The 17,207-nt window shown below is 62.7% G+C and overlaps 2 protein-coding genes across 4 annotated transcripts; both read right to left on the reverse strand.

Annotated features, from left to right (window-relative positions):
- Positions 1–356: 356 nt before the first annotated feature.
- CNOT3 (CCR4-NOT transcription complex subunit 3) lies at positions 357–14,150 on the reverse strand. 3 transcript variants are annotated; one of them, XM_026488406.4, is made up of 18 exons: positions 13,874–14,150; positions 9,904–9,978; positions 9,722–9,789; positions 9,389–9,463; positions 9,180–9,269; positions 8,906–9,034; positions 8,710–8,805; positions 7,506–7,728; positions 7,279–7,412; positions 6,876–6,932; positions 5,806–6,181; positions 5,607–5,730; positions 4,945–5,143; positions 3,282–3,381; positions 2,991–3,189; positions 2,613–2,745; positions 1,870–1,995; positions 357–678 (listed from the first exon to the last, which is right to left on the reverse strand). In XM_026488406.4, the coding sequence occupies exons 2-18, from the start codon at positions 9,926–9,928 to the stop codon at positions 580–582; spliced, it is 2,253 nt and encodes a 750-aa protein (XP_026344191.1). In that variant the 5' UTR covers positions 9,929–9,978; positions 13,874–14,150; the 3' UTR covers positions 357–579. The 3 variants fall into 3 exon arrangements, with proteins under 3 accessions (XP_026344191.1, XP_026344190.1, XP_026344194.1); XM_026488405.4 differs by having other exon boundaries at positions 9,904–9,981; XM_026488409.4 differs by having other exon boundaries at positions 360–678; positions 7,506–7,725; positions 9,904–9,981; positions 13,874–14,149.
- Positions 14,151–14,511: 361 nt separating this feature from the next.
- Positions 14,512–17,158, reverse strand: LOC130544092 (uncharacterized). The gene is made up of 2 exons (XM_057314064.1): positions 16,988–17,158; positions 14,512–15,364 (listed from the first exon to the last, which is right to left on the reverse strand). Exons 1-2 carry the CDS (start codon positions 17,045–17,047, stop codon positions 14,693–14,695), a joined length of 732 nt encoding a protein of 243 aa, XP_057170047.1. The 5' UTR covers positions 17,048–17,158; the 3' UTR covers positions 14,512–14,692.
- Between the last annotated feature and the right edge of the window lie 49 nt (positions 17,159–17,207).

A 17,207-nucleotide genomic window follows, 5' to 3' on the forward strand; every position in this document is an offset into this window, starting at 1 on the left:
GGGTTCCAGGTGGCAGCTCCTTCTTGGGGGGAGGGTGGGGCCTCCAGGGGCCATGAGCTTTCTGACCTGACTCTTCTCCCCTAGACCCCCATCCCTGGACCAGCTTCGAGCTGACCGTCTTCGGCGGGAAGCAACGGAACGGGCTCGTGCCGAAGCCCTGCTGGCCCGCGTCCAGGGCACAGCCCCCCAGGAGGACCAGCCCGAAGAAGAGGCAGATGAACGGCGGAGGCGGTACAACTCCCAGTTCAACCCCCAGTGGGCCCGGCGTCCTGCCAGCAAGACCCAAGCGCTCACTGACTCCTGGGGGGAGAGGAGAGGCCGCAGCTGCCAGCCGTCATATAAAACTATTTATTCATAAATATTTTCCAAAATGAAAATAGGTTTACCAAAAAATGTCCCTCACTGGGGAGGGGAGGAGGGGGCAGCCCTCGCCCCCGGGCCCCCAGGGTGGGGCTGCTTCCTGGGGGAGAGGGCTGCCCCGTGGCCTGGGGCCTCCCCCAGTCTTCCAGGGCAGGGCCCTCGCCTGGGCAGGGGGGTCAGCATGCGGGGGGGAGGGGAGGGTGGAGGGAGGGGCCGGTGTCACTGGAGGTCCCGGTCCTCCAGGTAGCGGTACTCAAAGGTGAAGCCTTCCTTCTTCCGCTGGCCCCACTTCTCGTAGTCAAAGTAGATGTAGGTGCCCTGGCCGGGGGAGAAGGCGGTCAGTGAGTGGACGAGGAGGTGGCCGGGGATCCAGGCCGCACCGACAGATGAAGGGGACAGAGCTCAGGGCCATGGATGTGCCAGGTACCGGGCCCAGCACCCTGCATGCACAGGCCATCTCCCTCCACCCTCACCAGGCTCTTCTCGGGCAGGAAAAGTGCTGCCCACTGTAGAGGAGACGGGGAGGCGCGGAGAGGCCACAGCTGGGCCTCTACCCCCAGGCGGGGTTACACCGTGTCTGTGGCTTCTCGCGGCGGCGGCGCATGAGCACAGAGCGGGTGCTCGGTACTGAGCTGTGTCCTAGCGTTTAGTCTTCACACAACCCTGAGGCCGTTCCCCCATCTGAGAGAACGGAACAGGCTGAGTCTACATCCAGGCACGCTGTTGGGACAGATGTTTTATTGGTGACAGTGGTGGCGTGGGTATTTGTGAAGGAGTGAGGCCTTGAGATGTACTTGGAGGATTACTCTGGCCCAAACCAGCATGGGGCAGGGAGTCTGGTTCATGTCCGAGAGGACACGGGGAAGGGGGCCGGGTCTGCATGAATGTCTGAAATGCTGCCAAGAACCTGAAAGAACCGAGGGGAGGGGACCGAGTTCTCTGAGGACAAGGGCCTTGCTTGGTACTTGGCATCAGGCCAATGTTTGGTGGAAGAAACCACTGTGGAACATAGCAATTAAAAGTTATTTGCAACAAAACACCCCCACGATACTTACTACGGCGCAGGCGCCCTTAAGTACTCACATGTCCTTAACTCAGTTCCTGTAACAACTGCACCGACGGGTCTGCTACCCGTGTTTACACACAAGGACCGGAGACAGGTCCAAGTGCCTTGCCCAAGTCACCCAGCGGGAGCTGGGTTCAAGCCCGCATGTGGGGCCCGCATGTGGGAGGGAGGTTCTGATTACCAGCGCGCGGGGAGTCATTAGAAAAAGGGGCTTCCCCCTTCGTGTCTGGTGTGGAGCCCCTGCCCTGCGGGGCGTGGGGGCCAGGACGGGGAGTAGCCCATGCTCCCAGGTGGCAAGAAGCCTGCCCGGTGCAGGGACGCCGCGGCTACTATGACCTAAGGGATGACAGCTGCAGGCTGAGGGGAGGAGGAAGAGCACGGGGCCTGAGGGGGCCTGAGGGGGCAGTGCGGGCTGCAGCTGGCGGGCAGGGCGGGGCCCTCACCTGCTCAAACTCATCCGTGATGGTCTTGGGCTCCTCGTGCCTCTGGAACCACATCATGTACTTGGTGTGGAATCGCCACGACTGCTTCTTTAGAGCCTTGGCCGCCAGGTACTGCGCCTTCGTGCCCTGGGGAGGAAGGACGGAGCTGGGGATCAGCGGGGGCGAGGGGCACAGGACTGACCCCGGCCCCGCCGTAGACCGAGGGGGGGCTGGATGGTCCCGTGGGAGAGGGGCCGGGGCACAGAACATACCACTGCTGGTCAGCAGAAAATTGCTTTCAGAGAAGCTTTGAGAAGGAAGAGAAACTACTGCATGTTGAGAGCTGAGAACAGGCAGTTTGGAAAGTTTCCCCAGGCAGGATGAGTGTGGGGCTTGCTGCGACTCCCTGGGGTCATGCAGAGGGGACGGTCCCTAGTGGCCTCCAAGGGGCCGGCGAGACTGCACGGGGATGGGCACTGTGGGGACAGCGTGGGTGGCTGGAGCGGGGCCGGGGGTCCCTGGTCCCCGCAGTGGACCGACCTAGCCCTCAACCTCAACACGGACGCATCTGTGCTGAAGTGGGAACGGGGACAGGTTTGCCTGGGGGGGGGGGGGGGCAGGGAGGGCAGGACTGGGGGGTGGGGAGGGGGTGCGGTCCCGGTGGCCGCAGTGGGGCACCCACCTCACCCCTCAGCCCGAGGGGGGACGGCGGCGGTGGCGGCGAAGCCGGGGGGCCCGAGGCTGCCCCGGGGGCCCTGCTGTACCTCCAGATAGTAGAAGATGAAGAAGAGTGTCTCAGTTGACAGGCGCTGGTAGAACTCCACGGTGTCCGAGTGTGGGGGCGGCATCTGGTGGTGGTAGGGGGGCGTCGGGCAGGGGTTCCGGGGGAGGTACTGCCTGTGGAGGGACAGGAGGGTTTGTTCCCGTGCCCAGCGGTCCCTGCACTCCGAGGATCTGATCACAGCCTCCCCACCTCACTGATCAGGGTGCCTGGTCACCCCCACACTGAACGCCTCGGACCGCCCCTCAGGCGCCTGGCCTGCAGGAGGGCCAGCAGCAAGCTTTACGTAGCGTCTCCGGACCGGGGAACCAAATCCCCACCAGGGCCGCCTCCCTCACGCCTGGGGGTCCCAGCCCCTCACCGGATGCGCTCGGAGTCTGAGGGGTGGGGCATGTGGTGCCAGGCGGCCTCCTCCATGGCCTGCTGGTAGAGCTGCTCCTTGGTGAGGGGCACGGGCCCCAAGGGACACACGCCCAGTGACAGCGGGATGTTCACCTCCGACAGCTGCAGGGGAGGCTGCGCTGAGGCCGGCGGGGCAGATGTGCTGCTCAGGATGATGTCTGTGGGGAGTGCGGGGCCAGACCCTCCGGTGAGGCTGGCGTGGGGCCTGCCCCTCCTGCCCCGGGCCGCCCCGCCTCGCCCAGACCCTCACCTCGCTCGGTCAGGTGCAGCGTGGGCACGGGGTCCTCGATGCCGGAGCTGATGGCCGCCCGCTCCGCCATGGACTTCAGAGAGCTCAGAGGCTCCGGGGCCTGCAGAGAGAGGAGAGCTGGCGCCCACACTCCCGGCCTCCAGCAGGGGTCGGCGGAGACCAGGTCGTGAGTGGGCGGAACGCTGCCGCAGCATCAGAGGGCCTGTGCGGTGGGGCCCCCACATGCGGGACCAGGAGGGTGTGCGGCAGATGGCAGAGCACACGGCAGTGCAGGACCGGCCAGGCGGCACTTGCAGCACGCGGTTCTACGAGCGGGCGTCCGCGCGCACACCGGCACCCGCTCCGCTGGCAGCTGCGCCGTGGGGTGCTGCTGAGGGGCAGGGGGGCTGCGTGTACGCCCCCCCCCCCGGCCGCGTCCGGCTGGCGCAGGGCCATGGGGCAGTCTCCTGCCACCCCCAGCGTCCCAGCTCCTTGCTGGCGGATGGGCAGGCCCGAAGCCATGCCCGGAGCCGGTGTCTGAGCCACGGTCAGGGCTGCCCGCCCCGCCGCGCAGCCTGCAGGCCCCAGGCCTCTGTGCTGCCTCCCGATCTCCCCGTCCTCACTGACCCCAACCCTCACGCCACCTGCCCTCCGTGCTCTTCTCAGTGGCCCCAGGGGGACTTTCCCAGCCACATTCTTCTCTGTCCCTTCTCCACTCACAACCCGGTGGACCCTTTTCTCCAGAAAGACACACACTCTATAAATTCCCATCCATGGTACCTCTAAACTGTGGGCTTACTCTGGGCTGCCCGCTCTTCCAAGGGCTCCAGCGTCCTGTCGTACCTGAGGTACAGTTACGAGCACCTGCTTTGTCCGGAGGCGGCCACACAGGACGTGGACCCGGACTCTTACTCAGGGGAGCTGAGGTTAAACGCAGGCCCAGAAAGTCAGCCCCACATCCTGCCCCCCTTTCAGACCCTGGCGGCCAGGACCCCACTGCCCTCTCTAGGACACCCTGCCATCAAAGCCTCGCAGCCAGCCCGCACCCCCACCTCCTGTCTACAGAGCCCTGCCCCAGCGTTCTCCCTCCGCTCCGACAGCAGCCCTCCCGGAACTCCAGCACGAGACACACAAAGGAACCACTCCTTCCTCCTTTAGCCTTTCCTGCCACCGGGCCCCCACCTCTGATCTCCCCCCCAAGGCCTTGCTGGGCCATCACCCCAAGTCCGAGGCACCTCTGCGGGTCCACGGCACGTGCTGCCCCCAGCCCCGTGCAGTCCCGCTCAGCTTCCCGTAGAGAAGGTGGGACCTAGGTGTGTGCACCTGGCATGATACACCTGGCCTAGAGTGGACGTCAGTGTTCTCTCAACTTAGATGGTCCCTCAGAAGGGAAAAAGAGGGCGGCGAGCTGGATGGTGGGGTGTGTGAAGGAGCGAGGAGACACGGGGACAGAGATGATGGTGGGAACCCAGAGTGGAGGAGAGCAAGTCCAACCAGAAGCCCAGGAGAGTCCCAGAGCGCAGGATGGCAGAGGAGCCTGGGGTCAGGCAAGGGTGCAGGTGGTGGGGGAGAGCGAGCCAGAGCCCCACAAAGGGGTGGGGGTGGCCGGCAGACCTGGAGGAAGGGGACACCAAGCACGTGCAGGGCAGACGGCAGGGCCAGAACACACAAGCCTGCGGCCCACCTTGATCTCCGGGGCGGTGCTGAACTGCGGAGGTCCGTTGAGCAGGGCGCCAGCTGCCTTGGCCTCGCTGAAGCTGGGTGTCGGGGAGCTGGGAGGGTTCACAGGAAGTGGCACCAGGAGGCTGGGTCCCCCTGTGTTGTTCCCTGAGCATGGAGCCACACCTCCAGCCCCTGCTGGGGCTGCCGCACTGGGTTCCTTCCTGGGAAGGAGAGAAGGGGACAGGGCTCAGAGGACGGACTGGAGGACCTGGTGATCAGGGGACGAATCAGGCCTCTGCCTGTACAACGGTCCATGGAAGGGGAGCATGAGGAAGGTCAACGTTCCACCCACAGAACGGACGCCTCAGGCAGATGGACGCAGGGCAGATGCCGCGCGCCGAGCCTGGTGGTGAGGCAGACCCAGGAAGCAGGTCTTCCCTACGTCCCTCGGAGGTCACAGTCTCTCTTGGGGCAAGCTGAGAAACAGGGACCAACTGGAAAGGTCTGACCTGGGATCTGGAGAGGCAGCTGAGGGGAGACAGGTACGCCTGGGGCAGGTCACAGGAAAGAGGAATGTTTAGAACATTCCAAAGGGTAAAGCTAGGGGGCTGATGCATACAATGTCCTGGGTGGAAAAAAGTGGGGACACGACACCTGACCAGTGGGAGGAGGCCAGACACTCACGAGGTGCTGGGAGGTGGGTTGTGGGGGCCCGACGGGGGGCCCAGAGCCTGGCTGCTGGCGCTGTTGCCCCCACTGCTGCTGAGAGCCACCTCCGCCGGGCTGTCTGCCACCACAGAGCTGTAACCTGGGGCAGGAAGAGGGAATGAAAACGGGCCGAGCACCCCAGGGCCCCCCAAGCCCCTGCAGTGCCCTCGCTCACTGGTGGCGCCGTTCTGCTTGCCAGCGCCTCCGCTGCTGTTACTGCCGCCTCCGCTGCTGCCGCCGCCGCCTCCCCCACCCCCACCAGGCTGGACGCTGGGGGGCCGGGGCTGGGCGGTGCTGGACCCGCTGGGAGCTGGCGGGGCCACGGCCTGGGCGTAGGGGGCAGGGGTGCCTGCACTGTGGCTGGGAGCTGGGCTGGCCTTGGGGCCCAGGGCACTTGTGGGCGCTGCTGGGGCGGAGGCCCCGTTGTTGCCAGGGGTGGTGCTGAGGGCAGAGGCGGCAGGCGGGGGGCCGGGCGGGTAGCTGGGTGGCACAGCCGGGGACTGAGGGTGCTGGTTGCTGTGGACAGGCTTGGAGCCGTTTTTGGCTGGAGACTGCGGGTGGGAGAGAAGACGGTCAGGACCCAGTGGGCCAGGAGGTCTGCTGAGCCTCCCACACGTGCACCCCACACGCTCCTGCCACCACCTCCCCTCCCCCAAGACGGGCTCACTGTCTTCGCAGGACCTGGCTGCCCCCAGCTGTCCCCTCCCCTTGACCTGACCCTCAAAGCTTCAATCCCACCACCTAAAAACACTCAGGTGCATTCCAGCCCACACCCAGCTTCCCACATCCTGCGTGGGCACCTCCCTGTGATGTCCCATAGGGGTCTTGTCAGGGACAGAAACTCATTGGATGTCAGGGACGTAGGTAACTATGTCCTCACATGAGATTAGCTGAAACCAGCTAATAATCCAAGAGGAGAAGGAAAAATAGCCTAAAATTGCCCGGAAGTTCTGAATGTTACTTAAACGGTCACAAAGGCAACTGCAGGGGCAGCTGATGACCACCACCCCCAGAAAGCGGGAGGGACACGCCCCCGGCACCGCCTGCCTGACGGCCCCCTGGCACCTCGCACTCGCTACACACCAAGGGGTCCTGAGACCAACTCCTCCCCGGCCCCAGGTGCTCGCCTGGGTCCCACAGCAGCCCCCTCAGTGCCCTCCCAGCAGCTGCTGACACCCTGGTTCGAGCAGCAGAGCTTCCTAAAGCGTGCTCCTGTCCTGGGGGGCACTCCCAGGTCACACCCACCTGGCTGACTTCGCTATCCGTTGAGCGTCCCCTCTTCTTGTCGTCTTCAGAGTTTTCCTGAGGTGGGAGAGATGCAGTCGGAAACCTGTGTGACCTCTAGGGCCCCGACAGAGACGCCAATCTCTGAGGCCCCAGGGCCGCTGTGGTGCCTATGCCCTGAGCCTCACCAGGGGACCCAGGGTCCCTGTCTCCTGGGAGCCAGCACCACCTGCCAGCCGCTCACGGACCCAGGAGCCTGCTCTCCTTCGGAATCCACCCCTTGATCCCTACCTGAGCCGCCGCGCTGCCCAGCCCTCGCCGCACGCCCAGGACCCACGCGCAGCCCTCGCTGGCCCTTAGGGCCCGGACCCAGGATACCTAGACCCTGTTTCCTCAGTTCCCCTCCCACAGGCCGCCTCCTCACCGTGGTGCAGTTGGCCGGGCTGGGCGGGATGGGAGAGCTGGAGGTGGTCGAGGTGGGTGTGCTGCTTGACTGGTTGAAGATCTCATCCTCCATGTGACTGTGGCTGGGGGGGGAGGTGGCGACCAGCGCCTGTGCTGTGGGGGCAGGGAGGGGCATGCTGAACAGGCTCGGACGCCGCCCACCCGGCCCTCACTGCCCCACGCCCGCAGGCCAACCCAGGGCCTCACGAATGTCCTCGAGGTCCAGGTCGTCATAGAGGAACTCGTTCTCCTCGAAGTCGGGGTCCTGGGACGAGTCGACGTAGTACTCCACGTCGTCCTTGATCTTGCGGATGGCATCGACGAGGATGGAGTCGTTGTCCAGCATGCGCAGGATGGTCTCCAGCATGCGCACGTGGTAGCGGTGCTTCTCGATGTGCCGCTTCAGGCCCTCGATCCGGTCCTGCTTCTGCTGGCGAGCCCAGGGCCAGGCTCAGGGGCTGCAGGGCACCTGCCCGGGCCCCTCCTGCCCCCACAGAACCTGTCCTCAGTCCCCGACCCCTGTAGACGCCCAGAGGCTCCACTCCAGCCCCTCCTGGCGTGGGCAGTGTGGAGTCTGCCCCCTCCCCCCGCCCCCGGCCCCTCAAGGACCCCCAGCTCCTGCCCAGACATCCCGGGAAAGCTCTAGAGGACCAGAAAGCCCCATGCCTCCTACAGCATGGCCCTCTCCGCAGCTCCCGACAGCCCAGATTTCAAAACTGCAGCCCACCCAACTGCATCTCACTCTAATGACAGGAGTGACAATGCCCGTTTACAGGGAGCCATCATCCTTGTCCTCACAACACCCCACCCTAGCTCCTGGGCTCTCCAGGCACCTCCCCTGCCCAAGGCCTAAATCCCCCACCCTGCCACAAGGACCTAGTGCATCTCTCCTCCAGGCTCGGCTTCCAAAACCCCCCCGAGTCTCAGACGCCCAGATTGGGCACATCTCCCACTGCTGCCTGCCCCCAGACCCAGCTCTCCATCGCCTGTGTTTCCTGTGCCAATAAGTACATGTGCTTTGCATCCCCCTAAACCCACACCCTACAACCCTGGAGTTTTGGCATCTGGGTCCCTAGATCTGGCTTTGCCCCAAGACTGCTTTTCTAAGCCCAAATGAGCCTCGCCTCTCCCTACTGCCTCAGGACTTGGGCCTTCTCAGAGCTAGGAGGCCATGGCTTCAGCTCTCGGACCTCCCCACCCTGTGTGGCCATCCGCTCTCGCCTCGTCTGCAACCCCAGCAGAACCCAGCATGTTCCCCCAACCTGCTCCTCCTTTCCACGGTGCCACTGTTTACCGAAGCTGGACCCCTGAGAGTGGCTCACCAACATACACAGACCACCCCCAATGGCTGCTAAAGCCCCCCATTCACCAGCCCATCTCTGTCCCCCGGGCGCAGGGTCCCCCCACTCACATCCTTGTCACCCTTCTTCTTGCGTGTCTGCACGGACAGGGACTCCACTTCACTCTCAAACTGGTCCACCTGCATGTTCAGGGTGTCGATGGTGTTCTGGGAGAGGGAAGGGAAAAGCAGATGGTCAGCCAGCGTCCCCACGGATGCCAGGGGATCGTTGCCCCGAGGTCCCCTCCTCCTCTCTTCCCTGACTCACTGTGAGCCACTGGCCAACCTCCTCCTTCTCCTTCTGGGCAGGGTCCACCTTCTGTGCCAGGCCCAGGCCCTCCTTGCTGTAGGCTTTAGTCTTGGTCTCTCGCTCCACAACTTTGAACCGTTCCATTTGCTGTGGACAGCGCAGTTGGCAGGGGGTCCCAGCCCATTGCCTCTCCCCTTCCCCGGGGCGGAGAAACCTTCCTCTTCCAGGGACTTCTGGGGACCCGGGAACCGGCCTCCTCCCACCTGTCAGGTGCCAGACTCTGGGCTCCTACCGTCTCAATGAGCTTGCGGTTGTCTACGAGCTGCCTCTTGTCCTTGATTTCGTTGGACGCTACCCATGTCTTGATCTGGTCCCTCAGCCGCTGCAGGTGGGGGAAAAGCGAAGACAGTCACACTGCCTCAGGACCTGGGCACCGAGGCCGCCAACCCCCTCCTCCCTCTGCCCTTGGGATGCGGGAATCCAGACCCCTAGTCCCCTCACTTGAAGCTTCTTAATCTCCTTCTTTAGGTCAGCCTCATACTTTTCTTTCTGGTTCGCGTTGGCTGCATTGTGGAGCTGAGGGATGAAGAGAACCCAGGCGTTAGTGTGGGACCTGGGGCCCTTGGGCCCACTCCAGCAGTAAAGCCCCAGTCTCTCGGGTCTGGGAACTCTGGGAACACCCCCACCCCCAATCCATCTCAGAGCTGCTTCTTAGGTCCTCAGCACCTGGACCCACAACCCCTCACTCTGGCTGGCCTATACCCAGAGACCCTGAACCTCTTCCTATGCTCTCCTCCCTGGAGACCCAGGTTTTTAGGACCCCAGGCCCTGTACCTTCTGCCAAATATCTTCAAACTGTTCCACGCCTTCGGACACCTTCTTGAGGCAGCGATCAATCTCACCTGGCCGGGGAGGAGAAAGGCAGTTAGCACCTGCCAAGGCAGCAGGCGTCCAAGGAGGAGTTCTGAGCACAGTGAGCATGTGGCCACACAGGCAGCGGGCGAGGAACGCAGTACCTTGGAGTTTGCGCTTGTCCGCCATCTTCCCTGCCCTACAGACGCGCTCTCTTCATACTCTCTTGGAGACGGACGCTGCTGAGAGGGAAGGAAGGGACATGCATTTATTCCCTGGCTGGTCCAAACACAGAGGCGTGACTGAGGAACAGGAGGGTACGTGGGATGGTAAAGGGAAGACGCGTTTACTATCTGATGACAGAGAGGAGGCCAAGTTCTACTTATGCTGCCCCGACAGCCCAGCACAGGGGTCTGAATGCTCCGGAAGTTAACTGAAACAAGGAAACATGTACTTTTTCCCAGGAAGTGGGAAATTCCCAGAGCGTGGAACACCGTCTCCCCAGATGACACTCCAGACGTTTTAGAGCAGGAAGAAGTCAAGCAGCCCATGGCTGAGTGCTGGGGATGAAGGCCCACAGAGGGGCACATAGTGACTAGAATCCTAACACTAGAGAGGGGACCGCTCAGACAGGTCAGATGATGAAGTCTGCGGGGAGAAGAGCCAGATGCTGTCTGTGTGTAAGAACTGTAGGGGATGGAGGGGGAACAGTGGGAGATGGGAAATGCCTGGAATCGTGAAGAGCTAAACCCACCCATCATGTCAGGGCTGGGTCTCAAGCAGAAGAGGGCTGTACACCACCAAGTCTGTTCCATGGCAGAGTCGTTAAAACACAGGAGACAACCCAACCCAAAGACACTGACACCAAGAATTAGACATGAGGGGGCAGAAGGCGTCACCCCAGAGAGGGCCAGGAGAGTGAAAGGGGACCTCAGCCCTGAGGGAGTCATCTGTGAACACGCAGGAGGTGCATATCAGATGCGATGGTAACGCAGATGCAGAGAAATATAAACCACCAGGACACGTGCCCAATACTTAGAGAGAGGGGCATCCTCACCCTAAAAGTATATGCAACGCAGAGGAGACTGGGTTCAAAGGGGAGTCACCAGGACTCTGGCCAAGGGGGAAGCCACAACTTAGGATCTGACACCAAGACTGGGGGAGCTCCAGAAGCCTTGCAGAGGTGCTATGCCAAGGGGACTCATGCACTGCCTGAGGTCGCCCCCCAGAGAGGGGGCCTCTATGAAAAGCATGGCTCCCTGAGGCCCAGGGCAGGGTGCCCCAGAGCTGCTCTAACTCCAGGGAGGACTAAGAGCCTCAAGCCACAGGGAGGTCGCACCAACAGGGTCCCACCCACGGGGAAGGAAACGTCTCAAAAACAGTCCTGTCCAACAACACTTTCTACAACAGAAACGTTCCCTCCCTGTGCTGCGCCCCTGAACGCTGAAAATGTGGCTCGTGCACGAAACAGTGCAATTCTTCATTTTTATTTCCATTATTGCACTACGCGTGGCTAGCAGCTACCGGTGGACAGTGTATAAGAGCACGCTGGAGGAGGACCAGAGGCCCCGAGGCTGTGTGTACCCGCACCCTCACAGGGGTCCATTCTGGACAGTGGGGAGCGGGTGTGACACCTTAGACTGGAGGGAGCATACATCTCCACAAAGGGCCAACCAAAAGAACAGCTCCACCCTCGGCCCAGGGCCAGCTGACACACCAAGGTGGGGCCCAATCCCCACACAAGGAAGATCCCAGCTTCAGGAAGGAGAGGCAGGCAGAAAAAGGATCTAGCAGACGGTGGCACAGAGGGGACGCGAACTGAAACCGGGGAAGAGCCTTTGGCCTGGGAGCTCAGGAGAGGGCCAGGACCCCAACACAGAAACGCCTCTTACTGCCCAGGGGCAGGGACAGGGATGCGACACAAGGGCTTGCACTGCCTGCCTCCAGCCCAGAGAGGGAGGACATGAGACACACCACAGCAAGGTGTCAGGACACCCAGCTCGGTGGAGGAGGTGATGGCCCCAAGAGGGGAACAGACTGTGGAAGCAACAAGTCCTGAAGGAGTCAGAAACACAGTGCCAGGCGAACAAGAGCCCTGGTCCAGGGAGGTGAGGTCTCAGACCCGCAAAGTGGGAAACAGCTCAGGCCCGGAGAGGACAACACTGGATCTGTGGGAGGCACCATGGGCCCGGGGTACGTGCACCCTCTAGACAAGCTGGGTGCTACAGCGGGCAGGAGCCTCGCCGCAGAGGCAGCAGCCCCTCCCTCTGAAGAAAGACCCCCCTCCAGCAAAGGACCAGACAGAAAGGTGGAGCTTGAGCCTTTAGGTGCAGGTGCCACCACAGAAAAGCCCCATTCTTAAAGAGCTGGGAGCCCCCACTGCTCCTGGGGGGATCCACCAAGATCCTCCAGGGAAAAGGAACCACAGTAGGCCCACTTGGAGACAGGGGGCATCACAGGCATCCAAGAGCTTGCACACTCACGGCAAGGGGTCTCAAACGGAACTGAGGAACCGGGGAACCTTGGCCCAGGAGGCTTCACCAAAAGTCTCATCCCCTCAAGGAGCACATTCTGGGGGTGGGTAAGCAGTGTGCCAGACCCACAGGAGCCAACAGCCATTTCAATGAGGGACCAAACTAATAAAGGACAGCCCCCCAAACCTCAGCTCAGCGAACACGACGCAGTCAGAGAGAGGTCTGACGGAGACCAGGGCAGGAGGGTAGAAGGCTCAGTCCTGGGAACTAACACCAGGTGGTCCTAATCCTGGGGGCTGTCACCGGCCCCTACGAAGAGGCCTCGTGCCATGGCCAAGGAGCTCTGGCCCACTGGGAAGGGATGCTGGAGGACAATCCCTAACCCAGGAGGCTGCTGACACTGCCACACAAAGCACCTGACACTCTGGAAGAGGGACGTGTGAGGGCCTGGGGTGGAGACAGTTGTCTCCCCACTGGGAGGCCCAACACCAAGGATGGGGGACTGGGAACCCCAACTTTGTCCTCCGCAAGGTGACAACGGTGGGGTCTGTCCATCAAATCTCAGGCACCTCACACCCCCTCAGCTGAGAGGGTAGAAGCCTTAGAGCCACACAGGGAGACCACGCAAGAAGAAAACAGAAGCATTAGCCCTGGGCACCTACACCTGACAGGGGCCAATGCCAAGAAGGGCAGGAACCCTGTGCCTGGGGGAGACAACCCGGAAAGTTGCCTTACCCTGGAGGAGAAAGCGCACCCCAGCCAGCAAAGTCCACATGGCACAGTACAGGAACCTCAGATCTAGGAGGCCTTACGCTCCCAGGGGTTCCAACTGCGTGGGAGTGGGGACGTGTGAGCCCTAGACCCACCACGGATGCCGAGGGGGCGGGCCCGTGCCTTCTGGAAGGAGGACGCCCCCAGGAAGGGCTGATGTAAACGGGGGCACGTTCCTGGCAGCGGGAGGAGGTGTCAGCACACCCACACCCACAGGGCAGGGGCGTCGTCAGGGGGAGGCAGGGGTGCTTGCACGGCCCACGCTGGAGACTGTCTGCAACACGGAGCGGGCAGGAGCTGTACGGGGTGTCCCTGAGACCCAGGGGAGCTAAGGGGCCCAGCACAGCGCTCGTGAAGTGGGAGTGACATCACCCGGACGGCAGATAGCCCGCGTCCAGAGGCGGGCCCGCACCCCGAGGGGGCAGCGCGGGGGCAGCCCTGCCCGCCCCGAAGACGCAAGTCCCTGGGCCCCGACTTTCCGCTGCAGGGCAAACTTTGGCAGAGGCTTGCAGGCGACGACGGGCCTGGCCCCGGGGGAGGTGGGGGGACGGAGACCCCCGCCCCGCCTGCGGGCCTGACGCCCACGGGGCGCTGCAGTCAAGCGGGGGGCCGGCGCCCCAGCCGCCCGCACCGACGCGGAGAGAGGCGGCCCCGCGCGCCCGCACCTCCGCGGGGGGCACCCCCAGCGCCGCCGCGGGGCGCGGAGGGAAGGACGGCGGCGGGCGCCGGGGCCGCCCCTGCCGGGAGCCCGCGCGGGGAGCCGGGGGCCGGGGACGGCCATGTCGCGACAGGCGGCGGTGTCGCCGGGGCGGGCGGCGGCGGGAAGGGCGGCGGTGGCGCCGGGGGAGGAGGGGAAGGGGTCCGGCCCAGTTGAGCCTGACGCTCTCACCACAGGAGCTGGCGCCGCCGCTGAGGAGCGTATCGCGACAGGCGGGGGAGGCGAGCGCCCGCCGCCTTTTTCTCGCGCCCCGGGCCCGGGCGCTATCGCGATAGCGGCGCGAAGCGGAAGTGGGGTGGGGGGAAGTGGGCCCGGGGTTGTTCTGACGACGGGGTCGGGGCTCAAGGGAGGCCGCGGCGTCTGCCGATGGCTCCGCGGAAGCTGACCGGGCCCGGTCCAAGATGGCGGCGGCGGAGGAGGCCTCCCCTCCTCTCTTCTCGTCTCTGGCGCCGACCCGCCCCCGAGCCCCGAATATAGGCCTATGATTGCTCCTGCGGCATGTCGCTCTTGCCCCTCGGGCGCGCCCTATTGGTCCTTGGCAGGGATGCAGCCAGCCTCCTCTCGCCGATTGGGCAATCCCTCCAAGGCGCGGCGTTCGATAGGCCTCCCGCGCAGGCTGCTCGGATTGGTTCAGGTTTTCTTCCCCGCTCCTCCTCCTCCCCGCCTCAGGACACAACACGCCAGCGCGAGGGCCCGTACGTCAATCACGAGGCCACTGTCGTGCTGATTGGATACACCCTCTCCCTTCTCCTTAAACTAATTGGCCAGGGGGAGGAGCTAGGCTGATCAGGGGCGGGAAGTCGTTCGTCAAGTTTAGAGCCGTTTTTAATTGGTTGTGAAGGGATATTCTGCCCTGAAGCCATTGGTTGGGTCCGGAAGTGGGTGGGGAAAGCGGAGGAAGGCATGGAGCGTGGGCGTTAGAGGCCGCACACCTAATGAGAGGCGGACAGGTGCTCTCAGAGCGGGGGCCGAGCCGACGTCGCCTGCCAATCAAAGCAGCCCTGGGAGGAGCCGTCCCCTCGTTGGCCGTGCCAGGTGTCGTTCACCGCGGTGGGTCCAGAGGCGCAGCGAGGGGGCGGTACCGGCCTGTGGAGCGTGTGAAACGGGGCGTAGCAAGTGGGCTCGGCCCCGGGGCGCAGCCTCCAGCGTCCCTCGTGTCCGGCTGCGTCGTGTTCCTGCACCTGCCTGTGTTTGGCACATGTCTGGGACTCGGTCTTGTTGGAGGGAGGGAGGAGGCAGTGGACAGCGCCCCCAGTCACTGGCCCCTCGCACGCCCACGGGGTGGGGGGAGGGATGCGCGGAGTTTCCGTCGTGCCTCCGCCTGGTCCCGCGGCGGTGGGACAGCAGCTCTCCCCTGCACGTCCGCTTCTCCGGCGCTGTGACGACGCTGTCCCCTCCCGCTCTCGCTTTGTCACGTCTGCCGTCACTCTCGTCATGATTCCAGTCTGCCCTTCCGGAGTTGGCATCCGCAGAAGACAGTGACTGTTTGCTGAATGAATGAGTGAATGAATGAGTGAATGCGAGGGATGACTTGTGGTTGACGACTCTGGTGCTTTCACGAACCACGAGGCATTTGCCCAGGGCCAGACGGTCAAGATGGGAAGGTGGAGCAAAGCAAGGCAAATCCAGGGAAGATGCAAGTGAGAGCTGCATCCGAATCGCCTGGCAAGGAAGGGAAAGGGTTGTAAAAGCGCGGCGTTCGTAGGTCCACAGACCCGGGGCGTGAAGCCTGGAGGTGACTTTGACACACTTCCTGCGTGATCCCCACGCTCACTGGGGTTGGGAGACTCACTGATCTAGAGCCGCGCTCCTCCAAGTGCGGGCCCTGGATGGGGCAGTGCCGCTCAGACATCCGGCAACCATTTGAACATTTGTTAAAATGCAGAATCTGATTCAGGAGGTCCCAGGTTCTGCTTGTTTGACAAGTTCCCAGGTGATGCTGACGCCCCACAGTTGGCACTTTGAGTAACAAGGACTCAGAGCAATGGTTCTCAAACCTGGCTGCACATTAGAATCACCTGGGTGGCTTGAAAGAAAAAACCCAGCTACTCAGGTTTTTTAACCTAGACCACTGAAATCTGAATTTCTAGGATGGGAATCAGTAATTTTTAAACCTAATGAGACGATTCCAACATGCAGCTCATCTGATAGAGAATTTTCTAGAAGTGGTTCTCAAAGTGAGGTCTCAATCAGCAGCCGAAACATCACCTGGAAACCTACTAGAAACGCACTTTTGAGTTCCCACGCTAGACTAACTGAAGCAGAACCCCTGGGCCCTGCAACCCTGGTTTTAACAAGCCACCCAGGTAATTCTGAAGCATACTAAGCTTTGAGCATCTCTGTTCTAAGACTATGCAGGACTACAGCAGGAGGTGAGTCAGATCCTTTCCTGACTCCGGCCAGGGAGGGGGAGGTTCTGACGAGTGGCCAACAGAGCGCCCTTCCCAGGCAGACCCATCGGCAGAGATCAGCCAAGTTCGTCACTTTTCAACAGGGCTGACCTAAAGGCTCAGGGATAAAGTTGGGGAAACCGAGTTCAGTGACCTGGGGTAATGTGGCCATTAGAAGGAATCTCCCAGGTGCTGCAAACTCTGACGTGAGGGGAGAGATTCAGGGCTGCTGAGGTCCACAGAGCAAGCCCTGAACTGAGACACACTTGGAGCAAGTATGGCAGGAGTGGCCCAGAAAGAGGAACAGAGAGGGAGATCTCAGACAGGACTCAGCCAGCCAGAGCCCCAGGGAGAAAGAGTGAACTGGAGGGTGGGAGACCGGCAGAGGTCGGAGGCATCACCTTCCTACAGGGCGGGTTGTGCACCCAACTCCTGGGTAGCTAAGAGGGGCGCTGACTGGCCTCACAGGTCACTGACCAGGGCTCCCTCCCCAGTGCGCTAGAGTACAGTACGTGGGCCCCCAGGTGGTGTTTTCCTTCACTAGCGCTTGCAGGGGAGCCCCTGGGACTGTCCCTGCCTACAGCCTGGTCCCTGCCTACAGGCCACGTGCCCCTCAGCCTGCACCTTTCAGCCAAAGTGAAGGGGACCTTGGCTGAGCCCAGTTCCAGGACAGACTGAGCTGGCAGGACCTCTTAAAACACTGCGTCCCTGCCAGCAGGGAGCAGGTCAGCTCGGCCCCATCAGGGCTTGGCACAGCAGGGCGGGCAGGGAGCACCCCACAAACACTGGACCCTGACAGGGAACCCAATGCTAAGAACCTTCTGGGCACCTTTCACATCCTCCCAGGTGGCCCGTGGTGTTACGGGTGGAGGCTTGGAAAGGCAAGGCCACTCACCTGACACCACAGACGCCCAGGTTGGCCTGTTCGCAAAGCTGGGGCTTTCAGCAGCCACATCACTTGGGTGACGTTCTCCAGGTGGGCTGGAGACAGAGAGGCCTCTTCTCTTCCTGGGATCCATGACAGGGAAGCGAAAGGCCAGGGATGGGCCTAGACACCACCTGGATCGGGAGCCCAAGCTCTGCGCCCCCAAACCCCACAGCTCTGACTCCTCGTC

The sequence above is a fragment of the Ursus arctos genome, unplaced genomic scaffold, assembly GCF_023065955.2.
Source record: "Ursus arctos isolate Adak ecotype North America unplaced genomic scaffold, UrsArc2.0 scaffold_19, whole genome shotgun sequence".
In the NCBI taxonomy this organism is placed as follows: domain Eukaryota; kingdom Metazoa; phylum Chordata; class Mammalia; order Carnivora; family Ursidae; genus Ursus; species Ursus arctos.

Excerpts from the sequence above, each read along its gene's own strand:
- CNOT3 (XM_026488406.4), bottom strand. The coding sequence starts at position 9,928 with ATGGCGGACAAGCGCAAACTCCAAG. Across the intron at positions 3,382-4,944 it reads GCACCGCCCCGGAGATCAAG|GCCCCGGAGCCTCTGAGCTC; the intron begins GTGGGCCGCAGG and ends CTCTCTCTGCAG. Across the intron at positions 2,746-2,990 it reads TCAGACTCCGAGCGCATCCG|GCAGTACCTCCCCCGGAACC; the intron begins GTGAGGGGCTGG and ends GTCCCTCCACAG.
- LOC130544092 (XM_057314064.1), bottom strand. The coding sequence starts at position 17,047 with ATGTGGCTGCTGAAAGCCCCAGCTTTGCGAACAGGCCAACCTGGGCGT. Across the intron at positions 15,365-16,987 it reads CTGGGCGTCTGTGGTGTCAG|GCGATTCGGATGCAGCTCTC; the intron begins GTGAGTGGCCTT and ends CTTCCTTGCCAG.